We start from the raw sequence: 18,069 nt of genomic DNA, 5'->3' as shown, positions 1-18,069 counted from the left end.
ACTGGGGACAGCAAGGAGTCATCATGTCAGGTATTCCTGGGGCATGGTCCTAGGGCTCAGGTCCTCCGAGAGAGAGAAAGAAAGAGAGAATTAGAGAGAGCATATGTGGGATGGCCAGTCCTCTTCTGGCTGTGCCGGGTGGAGATTATAACAGAACATGGCCAAGATGTTCAAATGTTCATAAATGATCAGCATGGTCGAATAATAATAAGGCAGAACAGTTGAAACTGGAGCAGCAGCACAGCCAGGTGGACTGGGGACAGCAAGGAGTCATCATGTCAGGTAGTCCTGGGGCATGGTCCTAGGGCTCAGGTCCTCCGAGAGAGAGAAAGAGAGAAGGAGAGAATTAGAGAACGCACACTTAGATTCACACAGGACACCGAATAGGACAGGAGAAGTACTCCAGATATAACAAACTGACCCTAGCCCCCCGACACATAAACTACTGCAGCATAAATACTGGAGGCTGAGACAGGAGGGGTCCTACCCAAGTAGCCTGGTCCCAGATGTCTTTTTGTTGGGAACCAGGCTATGGACAAAATACTTTGTGACAGTGACCAATGTGTTGCAAGGAAAGAGATGAGGTCACTTTAGAATATTGAAAGTAAAGGGGGATACCTGGTCATTTGTAGAACTGAACTCATTCAACTGAAATGTGTCTTCCGCATTTAACACAACCCTTCTGAATCGGAGGTGCGGGGGGCTGCCATAATCAACATCCACGTCTTCGGTGCCCGAGATGTACCCTTGGAATATCCCTTCAGGGATCTTGTTATAACAGACCTGGGTTCAAGTACATCGTATACTTAAGTATTTGACATTTTTGTGTTTGAGTATTTTGTAATACACAGCCAAAAACAACTACATCAAATAAAACAACAAGTAGTTGTAAATACATGTCACTTGTAACATAGGTGCAGTTAATGACCGGTGCAGTTAATGACATGACCAGACTTCTGACATGGAAACATAAACAATACTATCTGATGACAGATAACAGAAGAGAGCTATATAAAGGGTAAGTAATCAAGGGAGTAATGAAGTCCAGGTGTGACTGACGATGAGTCGCAGGTGTGCGTAATGATGGTTGCCAGGTGTGCGTAATGATGGTTGCCAGGTGTGCATAATGATGGGTTGCCAGGTGTGCATAATGATGGGTTGCCAGGTGTGCGTAATGATGGTTGCCAGGTGTGCATAATGATGGGTTGCCAGGACAAGTGGTTAGTAGTACAGTGACGATGGGAGCGAGAGCTTGACACCAATACTTTCCAAATGTATTTCCAATTAACCTTGTCTAAATACTAATTGTTTGTAAGTAATTCAATTACATTGACTGGTATTTGAACCAAAGCCTGACCAACTGTAATCCACTGTCTTCACTCTATTTCTTGACTGAAACATGTTAAACAAGTTGTATAGGATGTCCAGTTATGTGCTTAGTCATATAATATTACGAGACATAACTGAGTCTATGGTGTACTTTCATGTATACTTTCTGTCCAGCTCTCCAAGAAATATGGTTCCATCTTCACGGTTCACTTTGGATCCAAGAAAGTGGTTGTTCTGGCAGGATACAAGACGGTCAAGCAGGCGCTGGTCAACCAGGCAGAGGACTTTGGGGACAGGGACATCATGCCTGTGTTCTATGATTTCAACCAAGGACATGGTAATGACATTTTACTCTTATGCTGGCTATGTCCTATTATTAAAGGGATAGTTCACCCAAATTACAACCTGTCTTATTGATTTCCTTAATCTGTAAGCAGTCTATGAACAAGCTAAACAGTAATCCATGTGTTTGTTCTCCAATGTATGTGTTGGCCACATATGAGCATAGGATGAGTCAACAACATTGTGGGTATAAATTAACAAATTATGAACTTTTAAAAGTGAGATTTTCACCTAAGTTACTTTAAATAAACTTTATTGAGCTACACAATCAATTTCAGACACTTTGAGATGAATGTAATGCATTTCATTTCCAAATCTGTTGAGTCTTATTCTAGCCTGGTGGAGCAAGTCTGATTGCTGCATTCACCAATTTGTTTTAATGCATGTATCAGCCTGCCCTTTATCCAATAGATTGGCGTTTGGAATAAGCCAGAAAATGTCTGGTCCAATCAGTGCCCTCGCAGAAACTGATTGTTGTCCTAAACCCAACCACTATGTTGCCAAATACTGTTTGAATTAGGCTGTCCTCTGATTGCTTGAAAGTGATCCTGTAACGGTTTTCTTCCTGGGAAGGAGAGGAGGACCAAAATGCAGCGTGATTATTTCTAAACATCTTTCATGAAAGATGAAACCGTGGACACTATACAAAATAAGAAAACGTGGAAAAAAACCAAAACAGTCTTAACTGGTGCAAAACACAGAGAGAGGAACAATCACCCAGAAGATACCTAAAGAATATGGCTGCCTAAATATGGTTCCCAATCAGAGACAACGATAAACACCTGCCTCTGATTGAGAACCACTCCAGGCAACCATAGACTTACCTAGAACACTCCACTGAACACAACCCCATAGACTACAAAACCCTTAGACAAAACAAGACACATAAATCACCCATGTCACACCCTGGCCTAACCAACATAATAAAGAAAACACAGAATACTAAGGCCAGGGCGTGACAGATCCAATAGCTGAAGTTCATTTTTAATAATACCACTCATTTCTGACATTTTGAGACTAGAATGGTGAATGCAGAGTTCATGCTAAAATGGTGAATGCAGAGATCAGACTATTTCCACAATTCATCAAATGTTCTTACTCTAATCCTCTGCAAATAATATAAATGTCTAAAATAGTTACAGATGATCATGACCAGAAAGGATGCAGAGATCATTTGGCATATGCACTTGATGTGCCAGTAAACTTATTATAAACCATTATTGTACCGTTTATAACCCATTACTATGCTGCTTATAAATCATTATATACAATATTCATGATGTATAACATATAAAATAAAATCCTCATAGCCCAGTCCAAGCTCTTTGTCCTGGCACACCAATGGTGGATCCAGCTTCCCCTGAAGCTAGGACAGCAGAGACCCTGCCCATCTTCCGAAAGCACCTGAAACTCCGTCTCCTCAAAAAGTATCTTAAAATAAAACCCTCGCCCCCACCCCCCCCAAAAAAGTTGCTCAACAACAGGTTTCTAGCTCTGACTTTGCTCATAACTACTTTGAGAAAAGTGCACTTACTATGTCTGTGACATGTGATTGTCCCACCAAGCTATCTTAAGATGAACGCACTAACTGTGAATCGCTCTGGATAAGAGCGTCTGCTGAATTGATCAAATATTTTGTACAATTAATTATATCATTGTAATTAAACCTTCAGCGAGCAGGCATATCTAATAGACCTGGCCGTGGTATCCTGGAAGGATATTGATCTCATCCCGTCAGTAGAGGATGCCTGGTTATATTTTCAAAATGCCTTCCTCACCATCAGCTGCAACCCTTTGTTCTCAATTTCCGCCTGAAGACCCAAATCTAACTGCCTGTAGCTCAGCCCCAGAGGCAAGGATTTGCACATTCTTGGTATCATTTGAATGGAAACATTCTGAAGTTTGTGGAAATGTTAATTGAATGTAGGAGAATATAACACAGTATATCTGGTGGAAGAAAAGAGAAAGAAAGAGCATACGTTTTCTGTTTTTTATTGTTGTAGTATCATCTTTCACATGTATTAGAATAGCCACACAGTCAGATAGGATGCTGGAGATCATTTTGATGGATAACACAAGAGGGCAACTGTAGGTGTGCAAAGTGTGAGACTGATAACTTCAGGAATGGGTGAGCTACATGACATTTAGCATGAAGTCACCCAGGTGTCCCACACAAGTTGCCCAAATGTACCCAAGTGGCCGAATTGGTGAAATGACCTATAACTATATACAGCAGTGCAAATAACTATATACAAATCAAAAAGCAATTCTAACACACACACACAAAAAAAAAATGTAAATATGAGAAAATAAATATAAAAAAAAAAACAGTACATACATCTTGGAAGTCCTCGTCATAATATTTTGCTGCCTGTGCCATGTCCCATAGCAGTCTCTTTCTGATGTAAAGCAGAGGCAAACTGAACAAGTGGTGCATTTCATGCGACACAGAACACAACGACACCTCCATGCTGTGCCCTTTTGGCTCTGAGGCACAGTCATGCCTGCAGTAATGAACTGTGGCATATGAACACCACTGGGGGCAGAGGTACAGCGGGCAGCTTGGCACCGGGGGCTCCCAGTCGGAGTCGCTATCACTGTGAAAGAAAACATTTAAAAAATATTTGTATTGTATGAGCCTTTTATCATCACATAAAATATACAGATATGTATTGATTGTATAGAGCAGAGGGAACAGTCACTAAGGTGTTCCATTCAACTCCGGCCATTGTTGTGTGTGTGTGTGTGTGTGTCTGTATGTGTGTGCACACACACCCAAACAAACCAACACACACACACACAAAAACAAACTACACATTTCATTGCAAAAAAAAATATTTAAAAAATTCTCAGTTTCACTTTTACTTTAGAGTTTGACTTCGCTTTACATGAAGTATTCGCCAGGATATCTTCAATGAAATTGTTGAAACTTAAAAAGCCTTACAGCAACCCCTCTGATCGTTTCCTGCGCGTGCGATTACAACCAAGGAATTGTGGTCCAACCCCAAACCATTACATGCTGGCGTTTACCTCAGCTCATTGGCTATCTACCCAGCTAGATTTCAAGAAGATCAGTGGTCATTGGGCAGAAATATAGTCAATCAATGAAGCTTCGCTAAAATGATTGGTGCGTCAGGTAGTCATTTATCGTTGTCTTCAAATCAGCTCACTTCGTCAATTCTCCCTGCAAAAAAAACAAAGTTGTTTGACTGTGTTGCGAACATCCAGAGGAATGCACTGAAACCCACCATGACTATATAAACGATTGTTTACATGGGCGAATCACGCCGAATGCTCCGTAAAAAAATGGAATTCCCGGCACAAATAGTTTACAAAATGTTTAGATTTAGGCTATAAAAATGGATTTTATCAAAGAAAACGGCACTTCATTTGATCAATGGGATACTCAGGAAGAGAAATAAGAGCAAGATATCAGAATGTAAGTCATAATTTTACCTTCAGATGTGAAAGTCTAAAAACTGTCATGGCGGAAAATGTTTCTGTTCTTGATTGCTCTTCTCAAACAAAAGCATGGGATTTGTTCTCTGTAATAGCTATTTTAAATTGGAAAACGTAGTTTGATTACCAAGATTCTAATCTTTTGAAGGGTGTAAGACACTTGCATTTTCAAGAATGTTTAATGTCACGAAATTGTATTTTTATTTGTCACTCTGAAATTTCCCCTGATGTTGGTCCCTGTACGGGGACAGCAGCCGTAACAGGTTTGTTGAATCTAGGGGTCATTTTTTGGGGGGGGGGGAAATAACGTTCCCAAAGTAAACGGGCTATTTTTCAGGACCAGAAAATAGAATATGCATATAATTGACAGTTTAGGATAGAAAACACTCAAGTTTCCAAAACTGTAAAGATATTGTCTGAGTTTAACAGAACTGATATTGCAGGCAAAAGAATGAGAAAAATCCAATCAGGAATGCAGCGGTTTCTAAATAAGAGTCCCTTCCTATGCTTCCCTATTGAGCAGTGAATGGGATATCAACGAGATTCCCTTTTCTATGGCTTCCTTAATGTGTCTAGTATCACAAGACATAGTTTCAGGATTTTATTTTGAAAAATGAGCGTGGTCAACAACATTGCGTCAGTGTCCACCTGATGGCTCTTTGTGTATTTCTCGCGCAAAACACAGAGGTAGCCATTTTTCCACCCGGGTCTTACTGAAAAAAGGTCTGTCCGGGTTGATATATTGTTAGTTGCGTAAATTCGAATCTGGTATCAGGGTAAATATAACAATGAGTCACCAATTTTATACTATGTATTTTTTATTAGCTAACTAATAAATGGCAAATGCAACTTTCGTATATACGGGCTCACTGTAATGCCACGCAGGGCAGAACAGAGAACTGACAAGATGTATGTAAACAGTGTTCTTATACTGTGAAGGACACAGTAGAAATTGGGCGTGGTTTAAACTTGCCCAGCCTATCGCAGGCGCTCAGGCGGGTCCCCGCCTCTTGGCGCTTCTTGGAGTCTTCCCTCCTTCGATGTATAGATCCTTACTGTTCTGGTATCGCAGCCTAGTTATAACAGTTGCTCAGTTCCTGCTATTGTGTTGTTCAGTATTTTTCCATCTCAGTTAAACCTCGTGATGACCACCCCTCCCTATCACAACTTTGTAAGATACAGCAAGTCACACCATGTGCTCAATATTGTTACATACAAACACAAGGACAAAGCATCTGCTGGGCTGTTATCTACAGTTTTGCAGCATGCAGGTCACACCATGTTACTCAGTTCTTGTCACACACAAACAGGCAAGTAGCAAGCAGTTGTTTAATCTCATAATGATGCTCCAGTGCACAAATGCAGACACCTCACACAACCAACATCAGATAATATTTAATCATATATATATGCTAATGGCTATAATGTAAAATACAGAATCCAACAATATTATCGAATAGATATTTGAAAAACACCTTGGGGATTGATTATAAACAACGTTTGCCATGTTTCTGTCGATATTATGGAACTAATTTGGAATATTTTTCGGCATTGTCGTGACCGTAATTTCCGGTCGTTTTCTCAGCCAAACGTGAAGAACTAACGGAGCTATTTTTGGCTACAAAAAAAACATTTCTGGAAAAAAGGAACATTTGCTATCTAACTGGGAGTCTCGTGAGTGAAAACATCCGAAGCTCATCAAAGGTAAACGATTTAATTTGATTGCTTTTCTGATTTTCGTGAACAGATTGCCTGCTGCTAGCTAGGCATAATGCTATGCTATCGATAAACTTACACATGCTTGTCTTGCTTTGGCTGTAAAGCATATTTTCAAAATCTGAGATGACAGGGTGATTAACAAAAGGCTAAGCTGTGTTTGAATATATTTCACTTGTGATTTCTTGAATATGAATATTTTCTAGTAAGATTTTTTTGTCCGTTGCGTTATGCTACCTAGTGTCAGTTGATGACAATTCTCCCGGATCCTGGATGGGTAGATCCAAGAGGTAAATGAGCATGCCCCATTCATGAAATTTAAAACCAGGAACAGATATAGCCCTTGGTTCTCTCCAGACCTGACTGCCCTTAACCAACACAAAAACATCCTATGGCGTTCTGCATTAGCATCGAACAGCTATAATTGAGATTTTCAATAAGCATTTTTCTATGGCTGGCCATGCTTTCCACCTGGCTACCCCTACCCCGGTCAACAGCACTGGTCAACAGGCTCTAACCAATGATGCCAAAAAAGGTGTGTGTGTGTAAGTAAAGAAATAAAACAACAGTAGAAAGACATTTGAAAAAAGAGTAGCAAGGCTATATACAGACACCTGTTAGTCAGGCTTATTGAGGTAGTATGTACATGTAGGTATCGTTAAAGTGACTGTGCATATATGATGAACAGCAGAAGCGTAAAAAGAGGGGTTGGTGGGTGGTGGGACACAATGCAGATAGCCCGGTTAGCCAATGTACGGGAGTACTGGTTGGTCTGGCCAATTTAGGTAGTATGTACATGAATGTATAGTTAGTGACTATGCATATAAGATAAACAGAGAGTAGGGGGGGGGGGGTCACACAATGCAAATAGTCCGGGTAATCATTTGGTTACCTGTTCAGGAGTCTTATGGCTTGGGGGTAAAAACTGTTGAGAAGCCTTTTTGTCCTAGACTTGGCACTCCCGTACCGCTTGCCATGCGGTAGTAGAGAGAACAGTCTATGACTGGGATGGCTGGGGTCTTTGACAATTTTTAGGGCCTTCCTCTGACACCGCCTGGTGTAGAGGTCCTGGATGGCAGGCAGCTTTGCCCCAGTGACGTACTGGGCCGTACGCACTACCCTCTGAAGTGCCTTGCGGTTGGAGGCCGAGCAATTGCCGTACCAGGCAGTGATGCAACCGGTCAGGATGCTCTCAATGTTGCAGCTGTAGAACCTTTTGAGGATCGCAAAAGGTCTTCGAAAGCCAAGTCAACAAACAGATTACCGACCATTTCGAATCCCACCATACCTTCTCCGCTATGCAATCTGGTTTCAGAGCTGGTCATGAGTGCACCTCAGCCACGCTCAAGGTCCTAAACAATATCTTAACCGCCATCTATAAGAAACAATACTGTGCAGCCGTATTCATTGACCTGGCCAAGGCTTTCAACTCTGTCAATCACCACATCCTCATCGGCAGACGCTATAGCCTTGGTTTCTCAAATTATTGCCTCGCCTGGTTCACCAACTACTTCTCTGATAAAGTTCAGTGTGTCAAATCAGTGTTGTCTGGGCCTCTGCCAATCTGTATGGGGGTGCCACAGGGTTCAATTCTTGGACCTACTCACTTCTCTATACGTCAATGATGTCGCTCTTGCTGCTGGTGAGTCTCCGATCCACCTCTACGCAGACGACACCATTCTGTATACTTCTGGCCCTTCTTTGGACACTGTTAACAACCCTCCAGACGAGCTTCAATGCCATACAACTCTCCTTCCGTTGCCTCCAATTGCTCTTAAATACAAGTAAAACTTAATGCATGCTCTTCAACCGATCGCTGCCTGCACCTGCCCGCCCATCCAACATCACTACTCTGGACGGTTCTGACTTAGAATATGTGGACAACTACAAATACCTAGGTGTCTGGTTAGACTGTAAACTCTCCTTCCAGACTCACATCAAACATCTCCAATCCAAAGTTAAATCTAGAATTGGCTTCCTATTTAGCAACAAAGCATCCTTCACTCATGCTGCCATACATACCCTTGTAAAAATGACCATCCTACCGATCCTCGAATTCGGCTATGTCATTTACAAAATAGTCTCCAATACCCTACTCAATAAATTGGATGCAGTCTATCACAGTGGCATCCGTTTTGTCACCAAAGCCCCATATACTATCCACCACTGCGACCTGTACGCTCTTGTTGGCTGGCCCTCGCTTCATACTCGTCGCCAAACCCACTGGCTCCAGGTCATCTACAAGACCATGCTAGGTAAAGTCACCCCTTATCTCAGCTCGCTGGTCACCATAGCAGCACCCACCTGTAGCACGCGCTCCAGCAGGTATATCTCTCTGGTCACCCACAAAACCATTTCTTACTTTGGCCGCCTCTCCTTCCAGTTCTCTGCTGCCAATGACTGGAATGAACTTCAAAAATCACAAACTGGAAACACTTATCTCCCTCACTAGCTTTCAGCACCATCTGTCAGAGCAGCTCACAGATTACTGCACCTGTACATAGCCCATCTATAATTTAGCCCAAACAACTACCTCTCCCCCTACTGTATTTATTTATTTATTTTGCTCCTTTGCACCCATTATTTCTATCACTACTTTGCACATTCTTCCACTGCAAATCTACCATTTCAGTGTTTTACTTGCTATATTGTATTTACTTCACAACCATGGCCTTTTTTTTGCCTTTACCTCCCTGATCTCACCTGATTTGCTCACATTGTATATAGACCTATTTTTCTACTGTATGTTTGTTTTACTCCATGTGTAACTCTGTGTTTTTGTATATGTGTCAAACTGCTTTGCTTTATCTTAGCCAGGTCACAATTGTAAATAATAACTTGTTCTCAACTTACCTACCTGGTTAAATAAAGGTTATTTTTTAAAATATTTTTTTTATATATAATAATGTCACGGTCGTTGTAAGGAGGAGACCAAGGCGCAGCGTGTTAAGCGTACAGTCTTCTTTATTAAAGAATGGAACACTGAACAAACTAACAAAACGATACGTGAAGCTAATATGGATAGTGCAGCCAGGCAACTAAACATAGAACAAGAACCCACAAAACCAAAAGGGAAAATGTCAACCTAAATATGATCCCCAATCAGAGACAACGATAAACAGCTGCCTCTTATTGAGTACCAATTCAGGCCACCATAGACTTACATAAACCTAGACCTCCCAAAACAAACATTCACACCCTGACCTAACCAAAATAAAACAGAGATATCAAAGGTCAGAGCGTGACAAATAACTAGTGATGGGCACCGATTTATATAGAAAATTATATCACTATCGGTACCATTTTTGTGATTCCATATCGTAGTGGTTTGTATAAAATATATTGCAACTGTATGTTCACTTTTCTGTTCACTTCCATGGCTCTTTGAAGTTCAGACAACTGTTAGCAGATTGTCCGTTGGGCCAGGCGTGAATATTCTGATATTATAATATTCTATTCAAACTGGCTAGTTGGGAGGCCTATATTATAGGACCATCAACAGGCAATTAATGAAATATGCTAAATTGAGAGCCTGTGAGGTCTGTTAGAGTTTTGTGTATGCAGGAAAAGTATGTTATAAATTGTGTTCTTTTTACAGAAAAGTAAAAAATAATAAACCGACATTACAATATGCCTTGCTCATAACGATATCAAATAATATTGAATATCACTATTGGTGCTCACAACTAATAATTACATATTTATTCATATGTGTATTTAATAATCTAATCATAGTTGTGGTGTTATGTTATAATTAATATAATATTGTTTTATGTGTATTCTACCTGAATCTTTGTGTAGATGTACAACATGTTTCCCTGGTTGGGTCCGTGGATAAACAACCTGACACGTCTGAAAAAGAATATTGCTGATATGAAGATGGAGGTGATAGAGCTGGTGAGGGGCCTGAAGGAGACTCTGAACCCTCACATGTGTAGAGGCTTTGTGGACTCGTTCCTCGTCCGAAAGCAAACCCTGGAGGTATGAAGACTTCATGCAGAATCTGCATCTCACTCATTCATAACAAAGTGTTGCATTAATATTGCTCAGTATGACTATACAGAGTATAATTAATCAATAAGGTCAGAGGGGGTGTGGTATAAGATCAATTTACCACAGCTAAGTGCAGTGCCTGTACACAGCCCTTGTATATTGGCCATATTCCACAAAACCCTGAGGTGCCTTGCTGGTGTTATAAACTTGATACCAACATATTTAGAACAGTAAATTAATAATTTTGTATCACACCTGTGGTATATTGTCTAAGTTACCAAGACATCCGGACAATCAGTATCCAGGAACCAAACTGCTGGGTTTATAATACTTATTACACCACCTTGTGGTTCACTTTACTGCTGAAAAACACAACTAACTTGAGTTGTCCAACACTAACATCCCACTGGGCACAGAAGTCAATTCAACATCTATTTGACGTTGATTCAACATAATTTAATTAAAATGATGTGGAAAATGTTGATTCAACCAGTTTGACTGAATGCCAGCTGAGGGAGGATCTAACTAGTTCTCTGTATCAGTAGAATCACATGTAAACTCAGACTCAAACACTAAAACAGTTCCTCAAGCTGATTTAAAAGAATGTGTTGATTATCTGTTTTGTTTGCTTTTTTGTCATTTTCCATATTATGTCTATCTCTGATAAGCTACACAGGAAATGGCAAACAAATAGCCCATATTAACCTCTCTTGGGTAGTGAGCAGTATTTTTACGTCCGGATGAAAAGCCCAAGGTAAACTAACTGCCTGTTACTCAGGCCCAGAATCTAGGATATGCATATCATTTTATAGGTACATTTGGATAGAAAACACTCTAAAGTTTCTAAAACTGTTCAAATTACGTCTGTGTATACAGAACTTATATGGCAGGCGAAACCCCGAGGACAAACCATCCCCCCAAAAAATTCAGCCTACCACTATTTTCAATGGAAATAACTTTTTATTATAAGTCCTCCCAGATTGCAGTTCCTAGGGCTTCCACTAGATGTCAACAGTCTTTAGAAAGAGTTTCATGCTGGGTTTTTTGAAAAATTATCCAGAAATTGTAGTTTTTCTAGGTGGCTCCCATTTGGCTGTAGTGTTTCCAAGCGTGTGAAAAGTGTGCCTTCTTTGGTATTTTTCTCCGGTAAAGACAATAACGATTCTCCGTCTTAAATGTTAGTTTATTTACGTATTAGGGTACCTAAGGTTTGATTATAAACGTTGTTTGACTTGTTTGGAAAAGTTTATTAGTAATGTTTGGGATGCATTTTGATGGAGGGAAACTGGGTGGATTATTGACTGAAGCGCGACAGCCAAACTGAGTTTTTATGGATATAAAGGACATTATCGAACTAAGGGACCATTTGTGATGTGACTGGGAAGAAGATCATCAAAGGTAAGGCATTTTTTACATCGCTATTTCTGACTTTCGTGTCGCACCTGCCTGGTTGAAATATGTTTTTCATGTGTTTGTATGCGGGGCGCTGTCCTCAGATAATCGCATGGTGTGCTTTTGCCGCAAAGCCTTTTTGAAATCTGACACAGCGGCTGGATTAACAAGAAGTTAAGCTTTATTTTGATGTATTACACTTGTGATTTTATGAAAGTTAAATATTTATAAGACTGTAGTTTGAATTTCGCACTCTGCAATTTCACCGGATGTTGGCCAGGTGGGACGCTACCGTAGCCTTAGAAATAAGGTTAATATAATTAATAACTTGCTAACATCAGATATATATTAGCCATTTATGAGACTCATGTCAATAATTCATTGGATACATCATTAGCAATCCAATGATATAACATCTACAGAAGACACAGGAATGCGTATGGGGGAGTTGTTGCTGTACATATTCAGAGCCATATCCCTGTAATGCTTAGAGAGGATCTTGTGTTATTGAAGTGTTGTGGTTGCAGGTTCACCTGCCTCCTCTAAAGCCTATTTTAGTGTAGCTCCTATAGGCCACCAAGTTCTAACGGTCAGTATCCAGATCATGTGTGTGAAATTCTTGATGGGGGCTCCTGAGTGGCGCAGAGGTCTAAGGCATTGCATCTCAGTGCTAGAGGCGTCACTACAGACCCTGGTTCGATACCAGGCTGATTCACAACTGGCCTTGATTGGAGTCCCATAGGGCGACGTACAATTGGGCCAGCATTGTTAGGGTTTGGCCGGGGTAAGCGGTCATGGTTAATAATAATAAAAGATGGGACTAAAATAGTGTATGAGATCATACAAACGATTTTCAATTCAAATGAAATTGTATTTGTCACATGCCGAATACAACCGGTGTAGACCTTAGAGTGAAAGACGTACTTACAAGCCCTTAATCAATAATGCAGTTTTAAGATTTAAAAAAAAAAAACATTTTGCTGTGACTCTTATGTGGATGATGTTAAAAAATATTTGTTGGTCTGATGTGATTAATAAGGAGCATCCAGACGCTACACTTGATGCATTTATGAAATTGCTTCTTCTAGTTATTGATAAATATGTACCTTTTTAAGAAACTGGCTCCGTGGATTGATGAAGAATTTAATAACTGTATTGTTGATAGATATGGGGCAAAAGGAGTGGCTAATAAGTCTGGCTGCACATTTGACTGGCTGAAGGTGAGGTGAAGAAATTATTGTTGATCAGTAATGACAAACCTCCTGGCATTGACAACTGTCATGCCTTTAATCTGAGCCTAGAGAAGTGTTTGTCCTCAGGCCTGGTTCTAACAGCCAACCTATCATCTTACTGCCAGCATTTAGTAAACTGTTGTAAAAAATGGTGTTTGACCAAATACAATGCTATTTCTCTGTAAACAAATTAAGACTTTCAGAATGTTTATAGAGAAGGCCACTGAACATGCACTGGCACAGATGACTGATGATTGGTTTAAAGAAATGTATAATAAAAAGATTTCGGTGCAGCCTTTAATATTAGTGACCATAACGTGTTGAAAAATCCTATGTGTTATGGCTTTTCAACCTCCAGCTCTGAATCCACAATATGGCAATCTATCTAATAGAACCCAAGGGGGGTTTCTTTAATGGAAGCTTCTCTAATGTTAAACATGTAAAGTGTGGTGTACTGCATGGCAGCTCTCTTGGCCCTCTACTCTTTTCTATTTTTGTCCGTGATAAATACTGTAGATGCTCTGCTTTTTTTAATCAATCAAATGTATTTATAAAGCTCTTCTTACATCAGCTGATATCTCAAAGTGCTGTAAATAAACCCAGCCTAAAACAGCAAACAATGCAGGTGTAGAAGCACCACTTTCCACAAAGCAAGCTCTAGTTTGGTCTTATCTTAATTATTGTCCAGTGAAAAGAAGGGGCAACTTAATCTGCCCAGAACAGCATGACACATTTATCTTTTCATTGTAATCAGAGGGCTAATATCAATACTATGCATGCCAGTTTCTCTTGGCTAAGAGTTGAGGAAAGACTAACTGTACATAACTCATGTCATCTGAGGGTCTGTTTCTGTTAGGAATCTGGCGATATGGATTCTTTCTACCATGACGACAACCTGGTATTTAGTGTTGGTAATCTGTTTTCTGCTGGTACCGACACCACCGGGACAACCCTGTGCTGGGGTCTGCTGCTAATGGCCAAGTACCCCCATATACAGGGTAAGGATTGATATAAACACAAACGCATGCACGCACACACACCACAGGAGGCTGCTGAGGGGAGGATGGCTCATAACGGCTGGAATGGCGTGGTATCAAAAATATGGAAACCATGTGTTCAATTCCAGCCATTACTATGAGCTCGTCCTCCCCAATTAATGTGCCACCTGTGACACACAGACATGAAACAGTAAAGCACTCATGGTATTACATGTAAACATTGGCAAAGAGCCAGATTGAATAATATATTATGAAACTAGATAAGGATGGCTTGGTTAATGAAGGTTAAACGTTAACTGACTAACATCTTCCTCAGAACAGCCTCAATTCGTTGGAGCATGGACTCCAGAAAGTGTTGAATGCATTCCACAGAGATGTGGCCCATGTTGAATCCTGGTTGGCTGGATGTCCTTTGGGTGGTGGACCATTCTTGATACACGCGGGAAACTGTTGAGTGTGAAAAACCCAGTGGCGTTGCAGTTCTTGATACAAACCAATGCGCTTGGCACCTTCACCATACCCCATTCAAAGGCACTTAAATCTGTTGTCTTGCCCATTCAACCTCTGAATGGAACGCATACACAATCCATGTCGCAAGACCCACTGGTTGACGCTTATTTATAAAACCCTCTTAAGCCTCACTCCCCCCTGAGATATCTACTGCAGCCCCCATCCTCCACATACAACACCCATTCTGCCAGTCACATTCTGTTAAAGATCCCCAAAGCACACACATCCCTGGGTTGCTCACCTTTTCAGTTCGCTGCAGCTAGCGACTGGAACGAGCTGCAACAAACACTCAAACTGGACAGTTTTATCCCAATCTCTTAATTCGAAGACTCAATCATGGACAGTCTTACTGACAGTGTCTGCTTTGCGTGATGCATTGTTTTCTACCTTGCCCTTTGTGCTGTTGTCTGTGTCCAATAATGTTAGTACCATGTTTTGTGCTGCTAGCATGCTGTGTTGTCATCTTAGGTCTCTCTTTATGTAGTGTTGTGTTCTCTCTTCGTGATGTGTGTTGTCCTATATTTATATACATTTTTATCCCCCGTCCCTTCAGGAGGCCTTTTGGAAGGTGCAGCAGCGCCTCTTCAACCTCAGGAGGCTGAAGAAATTCGGCTTGTCACCAAAAGCACTCACAAACTTCTACAGATGCACAATCGAGAGCATCCTGGCGGGCTGTATCACCGCCTGGTACGGCAACTGCTCCGCCACAACCGTAAGGCTCTCCAGAGGGTAGTGAGGTCTGCACAACGCATCACCGAGGGCAAACTACCTGCCCTCCAGGACACCTACATCACCCGATGTCACAGGAAGGCCATAAATATCATCAAGGACAACAACCACCCGAGCCACTGCCTGTTCACCCCGCTATCATCCAGAAGGCGAGGTCAGTACAGGTGCATCAAAGCTGGGACCGAGAGACTGAAAAACAGCTTCTATCTCAAGGCCATCAGACGGTTAAACAGCCACCACTAACATTAAGTGGCTGCTGCCAACACACTGACTCAACTCCAGCCACTTTAATAATGGGAATTGATGTAAAATATATCACTAGCCACTTTAAACAATGCTACTTAATATAATGTTTACATACCCTACATTATTTATCTCATATGTATATGTATATACTGTACTCTATATCATCTACTGCATCTTTATGTAATACATGTATCACTAGCCACTTTAAACTATGCCACTTTGTTTACATACTCATCTCATATGTATATACTGTACTCGATACCATCTACTGCACCTTGCCTATGCCGCTCTGTACCATCACTCATTCATATATCTTTATGTACATATTCTTTATCCCTTTACACTTGTGTGTATAAGGTAGTAGTTTTGGAATTGTTAGCTAGATTACTCGTTGGTTACTACTGCATTGTCGGAACTAGAAGCACAAGCATTTCGCTACACTCGCATTAACATCTGCTAACCATGTGTATGTGACAAATACAATTTGATGTGATTTGGAAATCAAATGTATCAACCCTTGGAGGTATGGATTTGGAGTCACACTCAAAATTAAAGTGGAAAACCACACTACAGGCTGATCCAACTTTGATGTAATGTCCTTAAAACAAGTAAAAATGAGGCTCAGTAGTGTGTGTGGCCTCCACGTGCCTGTATGACCTCCCTACACCGCCTGGGCATGCTCCTGATGAGGTGGCGGATGGTCTCCTGAGGGATCTCCTCCCAGACCTGGACTAAAGCATCTGCCAACATCTGGACAGTCTGTGGTGCAACGTGGTGTTGGTGGATGGAGCGAGACATGATGTCCCAGATGTGCTCAATTGGATTCAGGTCTGGGGAACGGGCGGGCCAGTCCATAGCATCAATGCCTTCCTCTTGCAGGAACTGCTGACACACTCCAGCCACATGAGGTCTAGCATTGTCTTGCATTAGGAGGAACCCAGGGCCAACCGCACCAGCATAAGGTACCTAATGGCAGTCAGGCTACCTCTGGCGAGCACATGGAGGGCTGTGCGGCCCCCCAAAGAAATGCCACCCCACACCATGACTGACCCACCGCCAAACCGGTCATGCTGGAGGATGTTGCAGGCAGCAGAACGTTCTCCACGGCGTCTCCAGACTCTGTCACATCTGTCACATGTGCTCAGTGTGAACCTGCTTTCATCTGTGAAGGGCACAGGGCGCCAGTGGCGAATTTGCCAATCTTGGTGTTCTCTGGCAAATGCCAAACATCCTGCACGGTGTTGGGCTGTAAGCACAACCCCCACCTGTGGACGTCGGGCCCTCATACCACCCTCATGGAGTCTGTTTCTGACCGTTTGAGCAGACACATGCACATTTGTGGCCTGCTGGGGGTCATTTTGCAGGGCTCTGGCAGTACTCCTCCTGCTCCTCCTTGCACAAAGGCGGAGGTAGCGGTCCTGCTGCTGGGCTGTTGCCCTCCTACGGCCTCCTCCACGTCTCCTGATGTACTGGCCTGTCTCCTGGTAGCGCCTCCATGCTCTGGACACTACACTGACAGACACAGCAAACCTTCTTGCCACAGCTCGCATTGATGTGCCATCCTGGATGAGCTGCACTACCTGAGCCACATGTGTGGGTTGTAGACTCCGTCTCATGCTACAACTAGAGTGAAAGCACCGCCAGCATTCAAAAGTGACCAAACATCAGCCAGGAAGCATAGGAACTAAGAAGTGGTCTGTGGTCACCACCTGCAGAATCACTTCTTTATTGGGGGTGTCTTGCTAATTGCCTATAATTTCCACCTGTTATCTATTCCATTTGCACAACAGCATGTGAAATTTATTGTCAATCAGTGTTGCTTCCTAAGTGGACAGTTTGATTTCACAGAAGTGTGATTGACTTGGAGTTACATTGTGTTGTTTAAGTGTTCCCTTTATTTTTTTGAGCAGTGTATATTCGATAATATATCAACCGGGAGTGTAGGTTTTTCAATAGGACAGGGAGAAACAATGACCCCTTTACTCTTTTGTGCAAAACTCACTCTGAGAGGCCCCACCTATCCACTTACGCAATGTGATCTTTCTCGCTCATTTTTCAAAATAAAAGCCTGAAACTGTCTAAAGACTGTTGACACCTTAGGGAAGCCATAGAAAAAGGAACCT

At 41.7% G+C, this 18,069-nt stretch overlaps 1 protein-coding gene across 1 annotated transcript; it reads left to right on the top strand.

Annotated features, from left to right (window-relative positions):
• The first annotated feature begins 10,716 nt into the window (after positions 1-10,716).
• LOC118938340 (cytochrome P450 2K1-like) lies at positions 10,717-14,525 on the top strand. The gene is made up of 2 exons (XM_036941781.1): positions 10,717-10,827; positions 14,320-14,525. The coding sequence occupies exons 1-2, from the start codon at positions 10,720-10,722 to the stop codon at positions 14,470-14,472; spliced, it is 261 nt and encodes an 86-aa protein (XP_036797676.1). The 5' UTR covers positions 10,717-10,719; the 3' UTR covers positions 14,473-14,525.
• The last annotated feature ends 3,544 nt before the right edge of the window (positions 14,526-18,069 follow it).

Source organism: Oncorhynchus mykiss, chromosome 13, assembly GCF_013265735.2.
Source record: "Oncorhynchus mykiss isolate Arlee chromosome 13, USDA_OmykA_1.1, whole genome shotgun sequence".
Taxonomy (NCBI): Eukaryota; Metazoa; Chordata; class Actinopteri; order Salmoniformes; family Salmonidae; genus Oncorhynchus; species Oncorhynchus mykiss.
The sequence above is the reverse complement of the archived record's forward strand: the minus strand, read 5'-3'. Positions and strand labels throughout refer to the sequence as shown.

Excerpts from the sequence above, each read along its gene's own strand:
- LOC118938340 (XM_036941781.1), top strand. The coding sequence starts at position 10,720 with ATGAAGATGGAGGTGATAGAGCTGGTGAGGGGCCTGAAGGAGACTCTG. Across the intron at positions 10,828-14,319 it reads TCCGAAAGCAAACCCTGGAG|GAATCTGGCGATATGGATTC; the intron begins GTATGAAGACTT and ends TGTTTCTGTTAG.